Source organism: Oncorhynchus masou, chromosome 33 (assembly GCF_036934945.1).
Source record: "Oncorhynchus masou masou isolate Uvic2021 chromosome 33, UVic_Omas_1.1, whole genome shotgun sequence".
Lineage (NCBI taxonomy): Eukaryota > Metazoa > Chordata > Actinopteri > Salmoniformes > Salmonidae > Oncorhynchus > Oncorhynchus masou.
In genome coordinates this window covers 12,243,279-12,263,238 of record NC_088244.1, presented here as the reverse complement: position 1 = coordinate 12,263,238, position 19,960 = coordinate 12,243,279, and the positions used below count along the sequence as shown (strand labels likewise).

General features: G+C 45.8%; 2 protein-coding genes across 2 annotated transcripts in view; one reads left to right on the top strand and one right to left on the bottom strand.

Moving 5' to 3' along the window:
* Positions 1–6,040, top strand: part of capza1b (capping actin protein of muscle Z-line subunit alpha 1b) — a 7,030-nt gene extending 990 nt beyond the window's left edge. The window contains exons 2-10 of the mRNA XM_064956455.1: positions 292–355; positions 1,998–2,049; positions 2,188–2,251; positions 2,411–2,617; positions 3,837–3,916; positions 4,017–4,095; positions 4,187–4,258; positions 4,491–4,553; positions 4,669–6,040. Of these exons, the coding sequence (XP_064812527.1) occupies positions 292–355; positions 1,998–2,049; positions 2,188–2,251; positions 2,411–2,617; positions 3,837–3,916; positions 4,017–4,095; positions 4,187–4,258; positions 4,491–4,553; positions 4,669–4,809 (822 nt within the window). The 3' untranslated portion in view covers positions 4,810–6,040. The remainder of the gene's footprint in view (positions 1–291; positions 356–1,997; positions 2,050–2,187; positions 2,252–2,410; positions 2,618–3,836; positions 3,917–4,016; positions 4,096–4,186; positions 4,259–4,490; positions 4,554–4,668) is intronic.
* Positions 6,041–6,340: 300 nt separating this feature from the next.
* The window catches only part of cttnbp2nlb (CTTNBP2 N-terminal like b), a 39,377-nt gene continuing 25,757 nt past the window's right edge, over positions 6,341–19,960 (bottom strand). Inside the window, 4 exon segments of the mRNA XM_064956454.1 lie at positions 6,341–12,504; positions 12,507–13,124; positions 15,543–15,650; positions 16,372–16,608. Of these exon segments, the coding sequence (XP_064812526.1) occupies positions 11,749–12,504; positions 12,507–13,124; positions 15,543–15,650; positions 16,372–16,608 (1,719 nt within the window). The 3' untranslated portion in view covers positions 6,341–11,748.

Here is a 19,960-nt window from a genome sequence, read left to right as displayed (position 1 = left end):
TGTGGTTATAAATGAACTTAGGCTACCTAATGCTATTTTTCAGTGTGTTGTCCATTAGCCTAAAGTATCAGTTTACGCCACTCTCACCACCACCTCAAGTAGGCGCCTCTGTGAACATCATAGACAGGACACAGTCTGAATCACTCTATGTATGGTTTACTGGGATTATAATTTAGTAAAGTCTTCCTTAGCTCAATACTATTTTCCCCACTCAGCCTGATCTAATCTAGAACATTTCTAAATTAAATTGATTTAGGTCTAGTAGGATACTGATTCGTCCTCTCTCCACAGGTCCGCATAGCAGCAAACTTCGTTACCCATGCACCCCCTGGAGAGTTCAATGAAGTTTTCAACGGTGAGAAGGTTTTGTTTTCCACTAAAAAGAATGGAGAATAGCCTACAATCACATTGTTGTTTAAATGGTGCCATGTAGTTTGTGATTGTAAGGGTTTTTTGACTGAAGGTGAATGTGTGTTTTGTGTAGTTTGCTAACTGACTGACTAGTTGTTGATGTATTGTAATATAGTGGATCCGTGGCTTAAAGGGTTACTGGAAGGCAGGCAGACAGTTTCTTTAAGTGCAAGATGTTTGTTCACAGGTGAAGGATGCAAGGCCAAGGTAGAGCAGGAGTCCACATTTACAGGTGAAGGATGCAAGGCCAAGGTAGAGCAGGAGTCCACATTTACAGGTGAAGGATGCAAGGCCAAGGTAGAGCAGGAGTCCACATTTACAGGTGAAGGATGCAAGGCCAAGGTAGGGAAGGAGTCCACATTTACAGGTGAAGGATGTAAGGCCAAGGTAGAGCAGGAGTCCACATTTACAGGTGAAGGATGCAAGGCCAAGGTAGGGAAGGAGTCCACATTTACAGGTGAAGGATGCAAGGCCAAGGTAGGGAAGGAGTCCACATTTACAGGTGAAGGATGCAAGGCCAAGGTAGGGAAGGAGTCCACATTTACAGGTGAAGGATGCAAGGCCAAGGTAGGGAAGGAGTCCACATTTACAGGTGAAGGATGCAAGGCCAAGGTAGGGAAGGAGTCCACATTTACAGGTGAAGGATGCAAGGCCAAGGTAGGGAAGGAGTCCACATTTACAGGTGAAGGATGCAAGGCCAAGGTAGGGAAGGAGTCCACATTTACAGGTGAAGGATGCAAGGCCAAGGTAGGGAAGGAGTCCACATTTACAGGTGAAGGATGCAAGGCCAAGGTAGGGAAGGAGTCCACATTTACAGGTGAAGGATGCAAGGCCAAGGTAGGGAAGGAGTCCACATTTACAGGTGAAGGATGCAAGGCCAAGGTAGAGCAGGAGTCCACATTTACAGGTGAATAGATAATAAGATGTAGGATAATGACAAAATAGATTATATTTACAAAACCCAACAAAAGTTGACTTCAACAGCTAAAAACTCTTACAAGCTGAGTTGTTTTTATTTTTATTTCACCTTTATTTAACCAGGTAGGCTAGTTGAGAACAAGTTCTCATTTACAACTGCGACCTGGCCAAGATAAAGCATAGCAGTGTGAACAGACAGCAACACAGAGTTACACATGGAGTAAACAATAAACAAGTCAATAACACAGTAGAAAGAAAAGAAAAAGAGTCTATATACATTGTGTGCAAAAGGCATGAGGAGGTAGGTGAATAATTACAATTTAGCAGATTAACCCTGGAGTGATAAATGTTCAGATGGTCATGTGCAGGTAGAGATACTGGTGTGCAAAAGAGCAGAAAAGTAAATAAAAAAAACAATATGGAGATGAGGCAGGTAAATTGGGTGGGCTATCTACCAATGGACTATGTACAGCTGCAGCGATCGGTTAGCTGCTCATATAGCAGATGTGTATTGTTGGTGAGGGAGATAAAAGTCTCCAACTTCAGCGATTTTTGTAATTCGTTCCAGTCACAGGCAGCAGAGAACTGGAAGGAAAGGCGCCCAAATGAGGTGTTGGCTTTAGGGATGATTACAGACTGACAAGTTGATGAATGCTTTTGCGTTCCAGATGTGCGGCTTCTCCTTAACAATGACAACCTGCTCAGAGAGGGAGCGGCTCAGTGAGTTGCACCCTATCATGATGTGATGTCAACATTTTGAAACAACCACACATCATTACTTATCATTAGTCATCATTATTGGTGGAGGAGTCTGTAAATATCCTATGTTCTATTTCATTCTGTGTTCTCTCTCCCCAGTGCTTTTGCCCAGTACAACATGGATCAGTTCACCCCTGCCAAACTTGAGGGCTATGATGAACAGGTAAGAGTGATATAAGGCTGAGTTTATCTGGAGCCGCAGTCTGATGATCACACTATATTTACTGCTATTATCACGTTAAGTCTGTTTAGTACAGTTTACTAAACAAATTGTGTCAACAACAACAGTTAACAGTCCTCTCCTCTCCCCCTCCCTCTCCAGGTTCTGATTACAGAGCATGGGGACCTGGGTCAGGGGAGGTTCCTGGACCCCCGGAACCGGGTGTCGTTCCGCTTCGACCACCTGAGGAAGGAGGTGAGCGATGTGCAGCCATACGATGGAGACGGTTCCCTGAGAGCTTGGAGAGAGGCTTGCGACACTGCACTCAGCGCATACGTTAAAGAGCACTACCCCAGCGGAGTCTGCACGGTAAACCCCCCCCCCCCGCACACACACACATTCATAACACAACCACACTGCACTCAGCACATACGTTAAAGAGCACTACCCCAGCGGAGTCTGCACGGTAAACCCCCCCCCCCACACACACATTCATAACACAACCACACTGCACTCAGCACATACGTTAATGAGCACTACCCCAGCGGAGTCTGCACGGTAAACCCCCCCCCCACACACACACATTCATAACACAACCACACTGCACTCAGCACATACGTTAAAGAGCACTACCCCAGCGGAGTCTGCACGGTAAACCCCCCCCCCCCCACACACACACATTCATAACACAACCACACTGCACTCAGCACATACGTTAAAGAGCACTACCCCAGCGGAGTCTGCACGGTAAACCCCCCCCCCCCCCCCCCCCACACACACACACACACACACACACACACATTCATAACACAACCACACTGCACTCAGCACATACGATAAAGAGCACTACCCCAGCGGAGTCTGCACGGTAAACCCCCCCCACACACACACACATTCATAACACAACCACACTGCACTCAGCACATACGTTAAAGAGCACTACCCCAGCGGAGTCTGCACGGTAAACCCCCCCCCCCCCCCACACACACACACACACACACACACACACACACACACACATTCATAACACAACCACACTGCACTCAGCACATACGTTAAAGAGCACTACCCCAGCGGAGTCTGCACGGTAAACCCCCCCCACACACACACACATTCATAACACAACCACACTGCACTCAGCACATACGTTAAAGAGCACTACCCCAGCGGAGTCTGCGCGGTAAACCCCCCCCCCCCACACACACACACACACATTCATAACACAACCACACTGCTCTCAGCACATACGTTAAAGAGCACTACCCCAGCGGAGTCTGCGCGGTAAACCCCCCCCCACACACACACACATTCATAACACAACCACACTGCTCTCAGCACATACGTTAAAGAGCACTACCCCAGCGGAGTCTGCACGGTAAACCCCCCCCCACACACACACATTCATAACACAACCACACTCACTCAGCACATACATCAGAGTACTACCACAGTGTCTGTATGATGCAGCACACACTTGCATCAAAGAACAGAAATAACATTGTGCTGTTGACCCTGACTGACCCTTGTGATATCGCCACTGTATGTTAATTCTTCAAGCCGCTAATCATGAAATCCGTATTCGCTGCAGGTATATGGGAAAACAGTTGATGGCCAGCAAACCATCATTGCCTGCATTGAGGGACACCAGTTTCAACCCAAAAACTTCTGGTACAGTTCCAACGGCATCATTATACGTTGGTCTTTACAAGTTCAGAATGTTATGTGACTTCATCTCTTTCTCACATACTTCATCTGCCTTCTCTCTCAGGAATGGGCGCTGTAGGTCAGAGTGGAAGTTCACAATTGGTCAGTCTACTGCTCATGTAGTGGGTGTGTTGAAGATACAGGTGGGCAATCGTGATATTTACTACAGAAAGAAATGCTGAAGATAATAATTAAACACCCAAAGTCTAGTAATTAAACAGCCTCTCTCTCTAGGTGCACTACTATGAGGATGGTAATGTGCAGTTGGTCAGCCATAAGGAAGTGGAGGAGTCTATAACGGTGACTGTGAGTGGACATAACGCTGATTCTAATTAGTAACAGCTAATTAGAACCCATTTTGCTTCAGTGTCTTCATTCTATCCCTTTAATGTAAACATGAGAAGGAAGCAAACTGTAAGTAACAACTTATGCCATTATGTTGTATAACCGGTATACTGAACAGGTTAGGTCAGTTCAGGTTATGGTCAATTATCTGTGTGAGAAAGGAGACTCTTTTTCTAAAACAATTTGTCAACAGAATGAGAGCCAGACTGCCAAGGAGTTTGTGGATATCATTGAGAATGCTGAAAATGATTACCAGGTAAAATTTACCTCACCCTTTTCAATGGATGTGTGTGTGTTCTGTTCTTTATGGCTCTAAACTTCTGTTGTAAACTCTCCTCCCCTTTCTCCTGTTGCTCCTCCCCTCCCTGTAGACGGCGATCAGTGAGAACTACCAGACTATGTCTGACACCACCTTTAAGGCCCTGCGCCGCCAGCTGCCCGTCACCCGCACCAAGATCGACTGGAACAAGATCCTCAGCTACAAGATTGGCAAGGAGATGCAGAACGCATAGAAGAGCAGAGACTCACACCGCTGGGCTGACAACACAGGCTCGCACAAGGACTAACCAAAGCTTATATATATATATATTGTAGTCTGGGGCAAAACAAAGAGAAAATACAACAAACCAAGCTGCAGATTGACAGTCTGTTGGGCACAGTTCTGTATTGTTTAAAGAAGCTTTGGTTTTGGAGAAAAAGGAAGTGTCTTGAGGTACAGGAGGGGAGTTTGAGTCTGCTAAAGGGGTACTGAGTTTCATCTTGTCATGTTGACACTCTTGAACAGCTGCACCAAGACCCCAGGTTGAATGATTTTACAATGCATCCTTCCTTCTGTCCTTGATGTAGGAAACACTCCTTATTCTTATCTAGTCACGTACAGATCAGTGATTACCTCAAGAAAGGAAGGATGCATGTTGACATAATTTAAACATGGCAATTAAGCACACCAAGCAGGGGACGTTTTCCAATAGATGTTCATATCAGCACCATTTCTCCCCTTAACAGGACTGGTTGTCGATTATAGTCAGTTTTGAGGGTACTGTTTACTTTTTTTTCCTGCTTTACTCTTCCACTTCCTGTTGTATGTGTCCTCTGCCTGAGCCAATGAAGGATACCATGGCTGAAAGACTATCATAACCTCTGTTTCTGAATCAATTCTCTTCTGTCTTACCTTGGCAACAACAACAATTGCTGTGTCCTTTCTCTTTTGTTGAAGGAAAACCATACCAATAAATGTCTTTCCTAGTCTAAAGAACCCCATACATGCAAAGCTCCCCTTTCTCCCATGTATACACGCAGATCTATATTTAGCTGTGCAGGTTTTTATTTTATTTAATCTTAGGCTCAGCCCGTCTGTAATATTCACACCTGTGTTTAGGTACCTTAAACTATACACAGCCATTTCAGTACTTAGTTTAAACCGGGGGCTTTGTTCAGGAGGGTCCAATGTTACAAAAGGTTAAATTAGAAATGCATTGTGTAGGGCAGACGCACTTCTCTGTCATGCCGAATAAAGACTTGTGTGCTCTCTACTGTAAATATCTATCTGCAAACCATGCTTCCCACAGAACACACCCCTGTTCAGCCACAACATGCATCTACTCAATATTACCATAGGCTGACTCGAGATCAGTTATTCTGTGCTGTGTTAAACCTTCACACTGACTAGCGCTGTACTCTGATGCGACGTTCAGGACTGTACTGCCCCATTCTGTTGTACAAATAAAATAATTGATCATCTTGGCCTGGTTGTTTTCCTCAGGCATTGTATTGCTGGATTCATCACTTTGACATCAGTCCAGCAGCAGTGGGAGCTGTCATAGACTGGTCTACCTCAATCTGACTTTCTGCCATTCCTTGCATCTTGTCTCCTTTCCAGGTGCATTGGAGGTTTCCCCTTTTTTCCAATGTGCTTTGAGAAGGAAGCGAGGAGAGGAATCAAAGTAAGATGAATAGAGAAAGAGACAGTCTTGACTCACTGACAGGAAACGGGTGGTTTTGGGGCACAATGCTAGCAGAAATCAGGCTATTAGACTGAAGAAATTGATGCTTGGTTGGGATGTTTATTTTGCAATTGAAAAATCATATGCATAGTTCAGTTGTGAAACAATACATAAGGAAAATGCTTGCATACATTTAGAATAATTAGAAGACAGAAATGTTGAGAAACCGTTTGGGTTAGAAATGTTGAGAAACAGTGTTTGGGTTAGGTAACTTCCAGAAGACAGAAATGTTGAGAAACAGTGTTTGGGTTAGGTAACTTCCAGAAGACAGAAATGTTGAGAAACAGTGTTTGGGTTAGGTAACTTCCAGAAGACAGAAATGTTGAGAAACAGTGTTTGGGTTAGGTAACTTCCAGAAGACAGAAATGTTGAGAAACAGTGTTTGGGTTAGGTAACTTCCAGAAGACAGAAATGTTGAGAAACAGTGTTTGGGTTAGGTAACTTCCAGAAGACAGAAATGTTGAGAAACAGTGTTTGGGTTAGGTAACTTCCAGAAGACAGAAATGTTGAGAAACAGTTTGGGTTAGAAATGTTGAGAAACAGTTTGGGTTAGAAATGTTGAGAAACAGTTTGGGTTAGAAATGTTGAGAAACAGTTTGGGTTAGAAATGTTGAGAAACAGTTTGGGTTAGAAATGTTGAGAAACAGTTTGGGTTAGGCAACTTCCAGAAGACAGTAGGAGATTATTTTGAACAAATAAAAGCGTTCTTATCATTGTGTCCTGTTTTGTTAATATCATCTTATAAAACCTTAAATACCACAAATATAAGACCTATGAGACCAACAACAGTGACAAAATGTTGTTATAGGTTCAGGATATGAAACACAGTACAGTCATGTTATTAATTACTTCCCACTTGTTCCCATTTTGACAAAGGTGTAAAAATAGACGAAGGGTTAGGTCTACTCAGTTACAAAAAGAATGATACAGTGGTACAGATCTGACCCCTAGCTAGTCCCTTTTATAAATAAAACGTGTGAGTTCGCCAAAAGATCTGGGAGGATTTCAAAGGTATAAAACCAGTCTGTCACTATCTGCTACAAACATAAGAATAGACGGTTCAAACTCAATTCCAGGTAGAAAATATTAGCCTCCAAGAAAGACTTTTGTTCTGAATTTGGTCTCTTTTGGAAAAAACAAGAAATTGTCCCGGAATAAAAAAAGTTGTACATATTTAATTGTCACCTTATTTTTCTATCCCAGTGTAAGGTCTGTCTTAGAGAAGGCCCAGTGTAAGGTATGTCTTAGAGAAGGCCCAGTGTAAGGTATGTCTTAGAGAAGGCCCAATGTAAGGTCTGTCTTAGAGAAGGCCCAGTGTAAGGTCTGTCTTCGGGAAGGCCCAGTGTAAGGTCTGTCTTCGGGAAGGCCCAGTGTAAGGTCTGTCTTAGGGAAGGCCCAGTGTAAGGTATGTCTTAGTGAAGGCCCAGTGTAAGGTATGTCTTAGTGAAGGCCCAGTGTAAGGTCTGTCTTCGGGAAGGCCCAGTGTAAGGTATGTCTTAGTGAAGGCCCAGTGTAAGGTATGTCTTAGTGAAGGCCCAGTGTAAGGTATGTCTTAGTGAAGGCCCAGTGTAAGGTATGTCTTAGTGAAGGCCCAGTGTAAGGTCTGTCTTCGGGAAGGCCCAGTGTAAGGTATGTCTTAGTGAAGGCCCAGTGTAAGGTATGTCTTAGGGAAGGCCCAGTGTAAGGTCTGTCTTAGGGAAGCTTTTCCCTTGTTAAAAATCCAGTGTATTCACTATTCTAGTGTATGTAGTAGACAACACGTAGATACGACCGGACATAATGTGGTGTAATGCAGAGAGCTGCAGAGACCAAACATAATGGGGTGCAATGCAGAGAGCCTCAAATTAGGCTTTTGAATTATTTGTATTATTTACAACATTGTGCTTTATTATAAACTGGATGGTGCGAGCCCTGAATGCTGATTGGCTGACAGCCGTGGTATATCAGACTGTATACCACGGATATGACAAAACATTTATTTTAACTGCTCTAATTACGTTGGTAACAAGTTTATAATAGTAATAAGGCACCTTGGGGGTTTGTGGTATATGGCCAATATACCACGACTAAGGGCTGTGTCCAGGCACTCTGCGTTGCATTGGCCATATATCACACCCCCTTGGGCCTTATTGCTTTAGTAAACTATGTTCAGAAAGTAATCTGGTACAAACTACGGTGAAAGACATGATAACTTTCAGTGCAGGTGCTGCTAGATATGGTGATAAGCTACAGACCAGGCAGGGGAAAGTCAGATGGGAGCATACATCTGTAAAAGTAGTGTCATGATACACCTACAGTTGAAGTCGGAAGTTTACATAAACTGAGGTTGTAGTCATTGGTTTTTCAACCACTCCACAAATTTCCTGTTAACAAACTATGGTTTTGGTAAGTCAGTTAGGACATCTACTTTGTGCATAACACAAGTAATTGACCTTAGTTATCTATGTTCTCTGTATTATTTTGGTCAGGTCAGGGTGTGACGAGGGTGGGTATATATGTTTTTGTCCTGTCTAGGGTTTCTGTAGGTTTATGGGGGTTTTCAAGTCTAGGTGTTTATATGTCTATAGTTGCCTGGATTGGTTCTCAATCAGAGGCAGCTGTTTATCGTTGTCTCTGATTGGTGACCATATTTAGGTAGCCATATTCATTGGGTATTTTGTGGGATATGGTGGTCACAGCGGTAGGGTTGTTTAAGTGTTCTTTCGTCATTAAAAGAAGAATGTATTCTAATCACGCTGTGCTTTGGTCTCCTCTTTACGATGAATGTGACAGTAATTTTTCCAACAATTGTTTACAGACATTATTTTACTTATAATTCACTGTATCACAATTCCAGTGGGTCAGTAGTTTACATACACTAAGTTGACTGTGCCTTTAAAGAGCTTGGAAAATTCCAGAAATTGATGTCATGGCTTTAGAAGCTTCTGATAGGCTAATTGACATTTTAGTCAATTAGAGGTGTACCTGTGGATGTATTTCATGGTCTACCTTAAACGCAGTGCCTCTTTGCTTGACATCATGGGAAAATCAAAAGAAATCAGCCAAGACCTCAGAAAAAAATTGTAGACCTCCACAAGTCTGGTTCACTCTTGGGAGCAATTTCCAAACGCCTGAAGGTACCACGTTCATCTGTACAAACAATAGTAGGCAAGTACAAACACCATGGGACCGCGCAGCCGTCACACAGCTCAGGAAGTAGACGCGTTCTGTCTCCTAGAGATTAACGGATTTTGGTACGAAAAAGTGCAAATGAATCCCAGAACAACAGCAAAGGACCTTGTGAAGATGCTGGTGGAAACTGGTACAAAAGTATCTATATCCACAGTAAAATGAGTCCTATATCGAAATAACCTGAAAGGCCACTCAGCAAGGAAGAAGCCACTGCTCCAAAACCGCCATAAAAAGCCAGACCACGGTTTGCATCTGCACATGGGGACAAAGAGTGTACTTTTTGGAGAAATGTCATCTGGTCTGATGAAACCAAAATAGAACGGTTTGGCCATAATGACCATCGTTATGTTTGGAGGAAAAAAGGGGAGGTTTGCAAGCCAAAAAACAACATCCCAACTGTGAAGTATGGGGGTGGCAGCATGTTGCTGGGATGCTTTTCTGCAAGAGGGACTAGTGCACTTCACTAGTGGCATCACGAGGTAGGGAAATTATGTGGATATATTGAAGTAACATCTCAAGACATCAGTCAGGAAGTTAAAGCTTGGCCGCAAATGGGTCTTCCAAATGGACAATGACCCCAAGCATACTTCCAAATTTGTGGCAAAATGGCTTAATGACAACAAAGTCAAGGTATTGGAGTGGCCATCACAAAGCCCTGACCTCAATCATGTAGAAGATTTGTGGGCAGAACTGATAAGCGTGTGCGAGCAAAGAGGCCTACAAACCTGACTCAGTTACACCAGCTCTGTCAGGAGGAATGGGTCAAAATTCACCCAACTTATTGTGGGAAGCTTGTGGAAGACTACCCGAAACATTGGTCCCAAGTTAAACAATTTAAAGGCAAGGCTACCAAATACTAATTGAGTGTAGGTAAACTTCTGACCCACTAGGAATGTGATGAAAGAAATAAAAGCTGAAATAAATAATTCTCTCTACTATTATTCTGACATTTCACATTCTTAAAATAAAGTGGTCATTCTAACTGACCTAAGACAGGGAATTTTTACTAAGTTTAAACGTCAGGAATTGTGAAAAACTGAGTTTAAATGTATTTGGCTAAGTTGTATGTAAACCTCTTCAACTGTACATGTGCAATCAACAGATTACATTTGAATCCTCTTGCCATGAACTCCCCTTCCCTCTCCATGCAGCCTTTGTATTGGACGAGACTGCAGAGTGGACTTGGGCAGAGAGATTCATTAATTAATGTCCTAGAATAACTAAATGCATATTTAATAAGATCACTTTTAAACATGGCTATGGAATACAAGAAACTAGGTATAAAGATATATTACAAATCAAGATAATAAAAAAGCTATCCATAAATTCCAAATAAAATAAATCTTATGAATCCAATAAAACCCAGTATATTATAGATTTAATGTAATTTAATGTTAACTAGACAGTGTTTCAGACCGTTTGCTAGGTAGTGTTTGAGCTTTCATTTGATACTAAGCGGCTAATGTATGTGGTCAAAATAGGGCCTACAGAGTTGGTATAAGTAGTGGCATTTTCTGCCTGCTGCAGGACATCCAGGAGATTAAGGCCAGGATCCAATCCAGACCGCGGTGGACCCACATTAAACCGCTTGACATTTAAAGGTAATCAAAGATGGTGGATAATGAAAATGTCTTAAAAAGGCCGTTTACCATTTGACATTTAAAAAAAAAAGTTCCTGTCTTGTGTGAGCATGCATTCCCACATAAGCTCACGGGGGAAAGCATGCTCAAAGATGGTCACATGAGAGAGGAAACACCCACTTACACAGACAGAAACCGTGTCAATTTTTTTTCAATGCAAAACTAACCAACTAACCAACAGCTGGCTCTGGTCTACTTATCCCCTCGCTCGCTCCATCCGCCCGACCAGAAAACATGATCCTGTGAGATGTCTTGCTTTCTTTACCGTCTCTGAGGTCATTTCTGATTGAGCCGACATCAGCAGCGTTTACCTTGAATGTGATCTATTTGAACCCAGCAACATTGCTTTTAAAAGCTGCATTGTTGACTAGAGCACTCGGATTGAATCTCGGGCCTAAAAGTGAGTGAACAAGTGCAAATGGAAGAGAGAAACTAGCGTATCTGGAATGTGGGAGGCCATACGCTGCTAGCTGCTGGAGGAGAGCACTGGCTCCTCCAGCAGGAATAAGACAAAGCTGATCACAGATACTGATCCTAGGTCCGTTTTGTGTTTTCTCCCTAATGGTTAAAAATGGGAAGGATTTGGGAAGGCTATGCTGATCCTAGATCAGTTTCTAGCTGCCGTGGCCCTTAGCTGTTAGCTACCGGAGGAGAGTACCAGGTCTGGCTCCTTAGCCCCCTCCTGTCCACTGCTGCTTAGCCCACAGCCCCCCGTCAGCTCTGGGAAGAGGCTGGCCCCGGTTTGGGGGTCGGGGGAGTCTGGAGAGGGGCTCATACCCGGTTTCTTAGGAACGGGGGGCGGGTAGCACCTCTCGGACCGAGGGGTGAGGGGCGAGCGTATACCTGGGGACAGGGGTCCTCCAGGCGAGGTTTTCCCCCCAGGAGGGGAGGCTGCCAGGCTCCGATAGTCAGTCCCAAATGGAGAGCTGTTCAGTGGGGGGAGCTTGGCCCCTGCCTGCTGGCTGGTGAAACGGGACAGGACCTGGGTGACGGTGTTTCGGGCTAGCTGCTTGGCCGTGCTGTTCTCTGAGGGTGGAGGGATGGGGGTGGTGGTAGGGGACAGGTCCCGGGGGGAGAGGGGAGCCGTGCTACCCTGCTGGAGCTGCTCCTGCTCAGCCTGAACCTGGAACTTATGCCTGGCAGCATGGAAGCGCTGGTTGACTCCAGCCTGGTAGGAGGACGTGTGGAAGCCACCGGGGCTGACCAGACGCTTAGCCAGCGTGGGGGAGGAGATGGGGGAGGAGGAGAGGGAGGAAGACGCCGTGCTGGAGGGGGAGAGGTTGGGGTGAGGGTGGCAGTGGGAGTGAGGAGGGTGAGGGTGGAGAGGGGAGAGAAGACTTGCTCCAGACTCGCTCTCTACCCCACCGTTCTCCACAGCCCCGCCCTCCTGAGGGGGTCAGTGTCCCGCGGAGGGTTAGGGTGATGCCCGTTGACCTTTGAGACAGGGGTCACTTTAGGGTCGACGCTTGCCTTCCCATCAGGCTCTGTCTGGCTCGAGGTGGACGCCGCCACTGACACTGCCGCTGACGCTATCTTTGAAGGAGACTGTTTCACCTCCTTCACCTCCTTCACCTCCTTCACCTCAGTCTCCTGCACCTTCCTAACCATTCCTTCCTCTCCTGCTGCCTCCAACCTCCTCCTCAGCTCCTCCACTTCTCTCTCTAGCCCCTTGCTCCTCTCCTCTTCTTGTCTGATCCTGGCTCTTAACTGTTCCCTCTCTGTGTCAAACTCAGCCAGCTGGCTCTCTGCTCTGGCCTCAAGCTGCGCTGCTCTGCCCTTCTCCGCTTCCAGGGCCCCCCTCAGGCTCTCTGAAGTACAGCTCTCCTCCTGGAGTTGCAGGTGGAGCTGGCTGACTCTCTGGGCCTCCTCCAGGGCCTGGCTGGTGGTTCTCTGGAGCTCCAGGGTTAGGTCCGAGGACAACTGCTGCTGCTGGGACAGAGTTTCCTCTGCCAGGCCTACTGCCCTCTCCTGCTCCCTCTGCAGCCTACGCACTGCTGCACGCTCCACCTCCAACTAGAAACACACAGAGAGATAGAGATTGAGATTTCAACTTTCAACTTCCCTTAGCACATTTTTTTGAATTCCCAGATAGGAAAGGAATTGCTGCATGCATACCTGTAGGTGCATTTCCTATTCGCACGGACTTTGATAACTTCTTTATTTGTGTACAAATGTGCTTGCTACGACTGTGATATGTCGTTGTCTCACCTAGCTACAGCTATAGCACTAACTGGACGTCGCTCTGGATAACAGTGTCTACTAAATGAGTGTTTTCCAACCCTGGTTCTCCAGTACCCCCAACAGTACACAGTTTCATTGTACCCCTGGACAAACACACTTTACTCAACTCATTGAGAGCTTGATGATTAGTTGACAAGTTGAACCAGGTGTGCTTGTCCAGGGTTATAATAGAAATGTGTCCTGTTGTGGGTACTGGAGGACCACGGTTGGAACACACTGTGCTAAATGACTAAAATGTAAGGCACACGAGTGAAATATTTGAGCAGTTTTCTCGTCTGACCACATGGAGGTGTCAGAGTCTAGGAGAGTGGAGATATTTACCTGCACCCCCGAATACTGCAGAGTGAGATACACACGCAGGACAGTCGTGCCCAAAGGTTTTGAGAATGACATAAATATTAATTTCCACAAAGTTTGCTGCTTCAGTGTCTTTAGATATTTTTGTCAGATGTTACTATGGAATACTGAAGTATAATTACAAGCATTTCATAAGTGTCAAAGGCTTTTATTGACAATTACATGAAGTTGATGCAAAGAGTCAATATGTGCAGTGTTGACCCTTCTTTTTCAAGACCTCTGCAATCCGCCCTGGCATGCTGTCAATTAATTTCTGGGCCACATCCTGACTGATGGCAGCCCATTCTTGCATAATCAATGCTTAGAGTGAGTTTGTCAGAATTTGTGGGTTTTTGTTTGTCCACCTGCCTCTTGAGGATTGACCACAAGTTCTCAATGGGATTAAGGTCTGGGGAGTTTCCTGGCCAAGGACCCAAAATATCAATGTTTTGTTCCCCGAGCCACTTAGTTATCACTTTTCCTTATGGCAAGGTGCTCCATCATACTGGAAAAGGCATTGTTCATCACCAAACTGTTCCTGGATGGTTGGGAGAAGTTTCTCTCAGAGGATGTGTTGGTACCATTCTATATTCATGGCTGTGTTCTTAGGCTCACCTTGTCTTCTCTGGACAAGCTTTTTTCCGGATGCCCCAAACAATCAGAAAATGACTTTACCCCTGTCCTCAGCAGTCCAATCCCTGTACCCTTTGCAGAATAGCAGTGTGTCCCTGATGTTTTTCCTGGAGGGAAGTGACTTCTTTGCTGCCCTTCTTGACACCAGGCCATCCTCCAAAAGACTTTGCCTCACTCTGCGTGTATATGCACTCACACCTGCCTGCTGCCATTCCTGAGCAAGCTCTGTACTGGTGGTGCCCAGATCCTGCAGCTGAATCAACTTTAGGAGACAGTCCTGGTGCTTGCTGGATTTTCTTGGGCGCCCTGAAGCCTTCTTCACAACAATTGAACCGCTCTCCTTGAAGTTCTTGATGATCCGATAAATGGTTGATTTAGGTGCAAAATTAATATTTGTGTCATTCTCAAAACTTTTGGCCACAACTGTACTCCTGCATCATTATATTCAAGATTAAATATTTTACGTTATATTTCTGTATTTTTCTACTGAAAAAGGGGTAAGGGTAAGCTTTAAAAGAAAACGCAAAATTGATCATCCAACTGTTCTGAAAGTGCCAAGTGCTGTTCAAGTGATGTTCATATCAGAATCAATCATTAGAGTGTAATATGTAAAAGTCCATGAAAAAACATGTTGGGAACATTGCTGGATGCTACAGAGGCAGGAAAACACACACACACACACACACACACACACACACACACACACACACACACACACACACACACACACACACACACACACACACACACACACACACACACACACACACAGCCTTACATAAATAGAGGCTTCCTGAGGGGTCCCTCTGTGTGTGTGTGCTGACCTTGATTGGTCAGGGACAGTCATTATCTCAGGCTTTCCTGGCCCCAGGCTGCCGGTCAGCTGAACAATAGCCTCTTCCTCCTTGTTTCCTATGGAGCCGCCCAGCCTGTGTGTGTGTGTGTGTGTGTGACGGCCTAGACCCCTCAACCCCACTGAGATACACAATAGATCCCCAGTCAGAGAGAACTGATGCTACTCACAGGGACTTAAATCAGCTAGTAGTGTGGGGGCCATGGGGAACACAGAGAAGGAAGAGGAGGGAGAGAGGTGGGAGGAGAGTGTGTTCACAGATGTTTAACAGTCCCTCTTCTTATTCTGATTTTGTCTTAGACACACACACACACACACACACACACACACACACACACACACACACACACACACACACACACACACACCTGCTGCAGTAGTTTCTCCCTCTCCTTCTCCAGCATGACGGTGACATCCTCATCCTGCGCCGACTCCAGTGCGTGTCGGTGCTTCTCCTCCTCCAGATCTGCAATCACCTGCCAATCAAACAGAGGAGGACCAATCAGATGACAGATCACAAAAATAACACAGTGGGCGGATTCAATTATGCTACGTCACTTTGTTTTGAGACGACTTCGCCTTGGTCTTTGAACGGGGTATCTGGCCCACACCCGTGGGGCAGCCTGGTTCCAAAACCAATGCAATTAACTTTCACCCAGTGCAAAACATTATTAATATCAACTTTCACCCAGTGCAAAACACCATTAATATCAACTTTCACCCAGTGCAAAACACCATTAAATATCAACTTTCACTCAGTGCAAAACACCATTAATCAAACCTCCTCAATACTTTCAAAGGCTTTGCCATCAATGTAAACACTTTCTTTCTTTCTTTCTCTCTCTCTGTCTCTCTCTCTCTCTCTTGCTCTCTCTCAATTCAATTCAAATGGTCTCTCTCTCTCTCTCTCTCTCTCTCTCTCACCCCCCTCAGGGCACCACTAGAGAGGCTGTATCTGAGGTGTGGCTACAGTATGCCTGTCCTGGTCCGGTGTGTTGGAAACCTGGAAAAGAACAGGCCCATTGTGTCAGCCTGAGTGCTCCAGCACCCACAGCACCCAACCACAGCTGGGAACAAAGACTGGGGCTGGGCCGCATTATCCACACACACACACACACACACACACACACACACACACACACACACACACACACACACTGGTCTGGGAGGAAGGGGTGTGTGTAAGGACGCCTTTACCCTCCTGTGTCTGCTCTCTGCGGCTGCCAGCTGTCCCATCATCCTCTCCTGCATCCTTTTGCAGTGGGCCATGACCAGCTTCAGCACAGCCAGAGGGTTGGGCCCCACCACGCTGCCCTGGGGGTCTGAAGGGGACCAGTCATCCATGGTATGGCTATCCCGCTGCAGGGCCAGGAAGGGGTCACTGAGGTCATACTGGCCATAGCGCTCCTGGACGAACGAGTCCCTGTGCTGGGCCTGGAACACACACGCACACGCACACACACACACGCACACACACACACACACACACACACGCACACATACACACACGCACACACACACACACACACGATGAGACAGTCAGTATAGAGCAGCATATCAATTCACGGTGGACTGGACATGTTTCATAAGGTATGTATGCATGCAGTCTGGTTAGCATTGAGGTAGACCTTTCTTTACTCTGAGCAGACAGTCAGGCCCAGTGCTCTATTCCTAGCAGAGCCAGGTGGCTCAGGGCTGTGCTAGAATTAGTGGAGGCTTTAGGCTTTAGGGGCGGCAGGTAGCCTAGTGGTTAGAGTGTTGGGCCAGTAACCAAAAGGTTGCTCGATCAAATCCCCGAGCTGACAAGGTACAAATCTGTTGTTCTCCCCCTGAACACGGCAGTTAACCCACTGTTCCTCGGCCGTCATTGTAAATATGAATTTGTTCTTAACTGACTTGCCTAGTTAAATAAATAGTAGATTGAGCAGGGTCTAGCCTAGCCAAGGGCTATGGGGCCTTCTAATGTTTCGAGCTCTGGGCTAAAGAGGACAGAAAGTTAAAGTGTGAAAAACTGACTCAGCTACATTATGAAGTTCTCCACCCCTTTGTGTGTGTCATTTGTGCATGTCTGAACAGGAAACACAGTGTGGAAAGGAGATAGCATGGTCCCCACCATTACTACTGCCAAGAATAACACACACGGCACCACTGTGATTTCACACACACACACACACACACACACACACACACACACACACACACACGTTAAACAACTCGGACACACTGCTACATACAACACTCACTTAATGCTGGATATACACAGACACATATAGTAACAGGCCTGTCCCACAACACAACAATAACTCAACCATTGTTCTTTGAGTGTGGGCATTAACAGATGGCCCCCCTCCCACCCCAACACAAAAGGGGTGAGGCCGTCCATACACCCCCGCAAGGGGCAGATGTTAACCCCTCCCAGGGGAAAGACGGGGTGAGTGACAGGGCGAGAGAGTACTGTTACACACACGCACACGCACGCACACACACACACGCACACACACACACACAGTGCTGAACCAGCTGAAGTCTGTGAATGTGTGTTTGCTGTAAGACTTCTCAATCCCAAACACACAACAGTAAAAATTTGTGATGGGGGGAAAAATGTATACAGCTACATCGCAATATTATTTTAGTACGATATTAAATCGATATTTGATTCCAAGTATCCATTAGAAAAAATGAAAAGTGCTAGTTGGTTGCACCAAAACACCTGTATCTTTTCCTTATAGATTGTTCTCCATCTTTAAAATGGTGAGCCAATATGATTTCATCATTTTTATTTCTCCGGCTCTCGTCTCCCTGCAGAAGACATATGGTGAGCAATACGTTTGTAACAGATTACAATATCTAATTGCAGTACATATAGGATTGGAGAATCGTGAAAATTGCAATTCATATTGTATCGGCACCTAAGTATTGTGCTAATATCGTATTGTGAGGTCCCAGGCAATTCCCAGCCCTAGTAAAAATGGGACCATATGATTGGCTATTCCACTTGAAATGTTCTCTTTGAGTTAGGGTTGCAAAATTGCGGTAACTTTTCCAAAATTTCCAGATTTTCCAGAAATCCTGGTTGAAGGATTCCGGATGTCCTGCTTATTCCCTCTGGTTTCAAGGAATCTTCCAACCAGGATTTCTGGAAAACCTGGGAATTTTGGGAACGTTACGAGCTGATCCCAAACCTGTGCTTTGTCTACAGCCTTCTGCCCTGCGGACTGGAGAGAGTGATATCAGACAGAGAGAGAGATGGAAGTGGCAGAGATGTAACAACACACACTGAGAACTACACATGCCGCCAAGGCCACTCTAGCTACCATTCCACTTCTCAACACACACTGAGAATTACACATGCCGCCAAGGCCACTCTAGCTACCATTCCACTTCTCAACACACACTGAGAATTACACATGCCGCCAAGGCCACTCTAGCTACCATTCCACTTCTCAACACACACTGAGAATTACACATGCTGCCAGGGCCACTCTAGCTACCATTCCACTTCTCAACACACACTGAGAATTACACATGCTGCCAGGGCCACTCTAGCTACCATTCCACTTCTCAACACACACTGAGAATTACACATGCTGCCAGGGCCACTCTAGCTACCATTCCACTTCTCAACACACACTGAGAACTACACATGCCGCCAGGGCCACTCTAGCTACCATTCCACTTCTCAACACACACTGAGAACTACACATGCCGCCAGGGCCACTCTAGCTACCATTCCACTTCTCAACACACACTGAGAACTACACATGCCACCAGGGCCACTCTAGCTACCATTACACTTCTCAACACACACTGAGAATTACACATGCCACCAGGGCCACTCTAGCTACCATTCCACTTCTCAACACACACTGAGAATTACACATGCCGCCAAGGCCACTCTAGCTACCATTCCACTTCTCAACACACACTGAGAATTACACATGCCGCCAAGGCCACTCTAGCTACCATTCCACTTCTCAACACACACTGAGAATTACACATGCCGCCAGGGCCACTCTAGCTACCATTCCACTTCTCAACACACACTGAGAATTACACATGCCGCCAGGGCCACTCTAGCTACCATTCCACTTCTCAACACACACTGAGAATTACACATGCCGCCAAGGCCACTCTAGCTACCATTCCACTTCTCAACACACACTGAGAATTACACATGCCGCCAAGGCCACTCTAGCTACCATTCCACTTCTCAACACACACTGAGAATTACACATGCCACCAGGGCCACTCTAGCTACCATTCCACTTCTCAACACACACTGAGAATTACACATGCCGCCAGGGCCACTCTAGCTACCATTCCACTTCTCAACACACACTGAGAATTACACATGCCGCCCGGGCCACTCTAGCTACCATTCCACTTCTCAACACACACTGAGAATTACACATGCCGCCAGGGCCACTCTAGCTACCATTCCACTTCTCAACACACACTGAGAATTACACATGCCACCAGGGCCACTCTAGCTACCATTCCACTTCTCAACACACACTGAGAATTACACATGCTGCCAGGGCCACTCTAGCTACCATTCCACTTCTCAACACACACATGCACGCACACACCTCACTCCTGCCCCTGCCCACCCACGCATGGCAGTGCATTCCTCTCCTGGTACATCACTGTTCCACAGTGATCTCTCTCTCTCTCTCTCTCTCTAATTCAAAGGGGCTTTATTGGCATGGGAAACATATGTTTACGTTGCCAATGTAATGGCTGTATCACATCCGGCCATGATTGGGAGTCCCATAGGGCAGCGCAC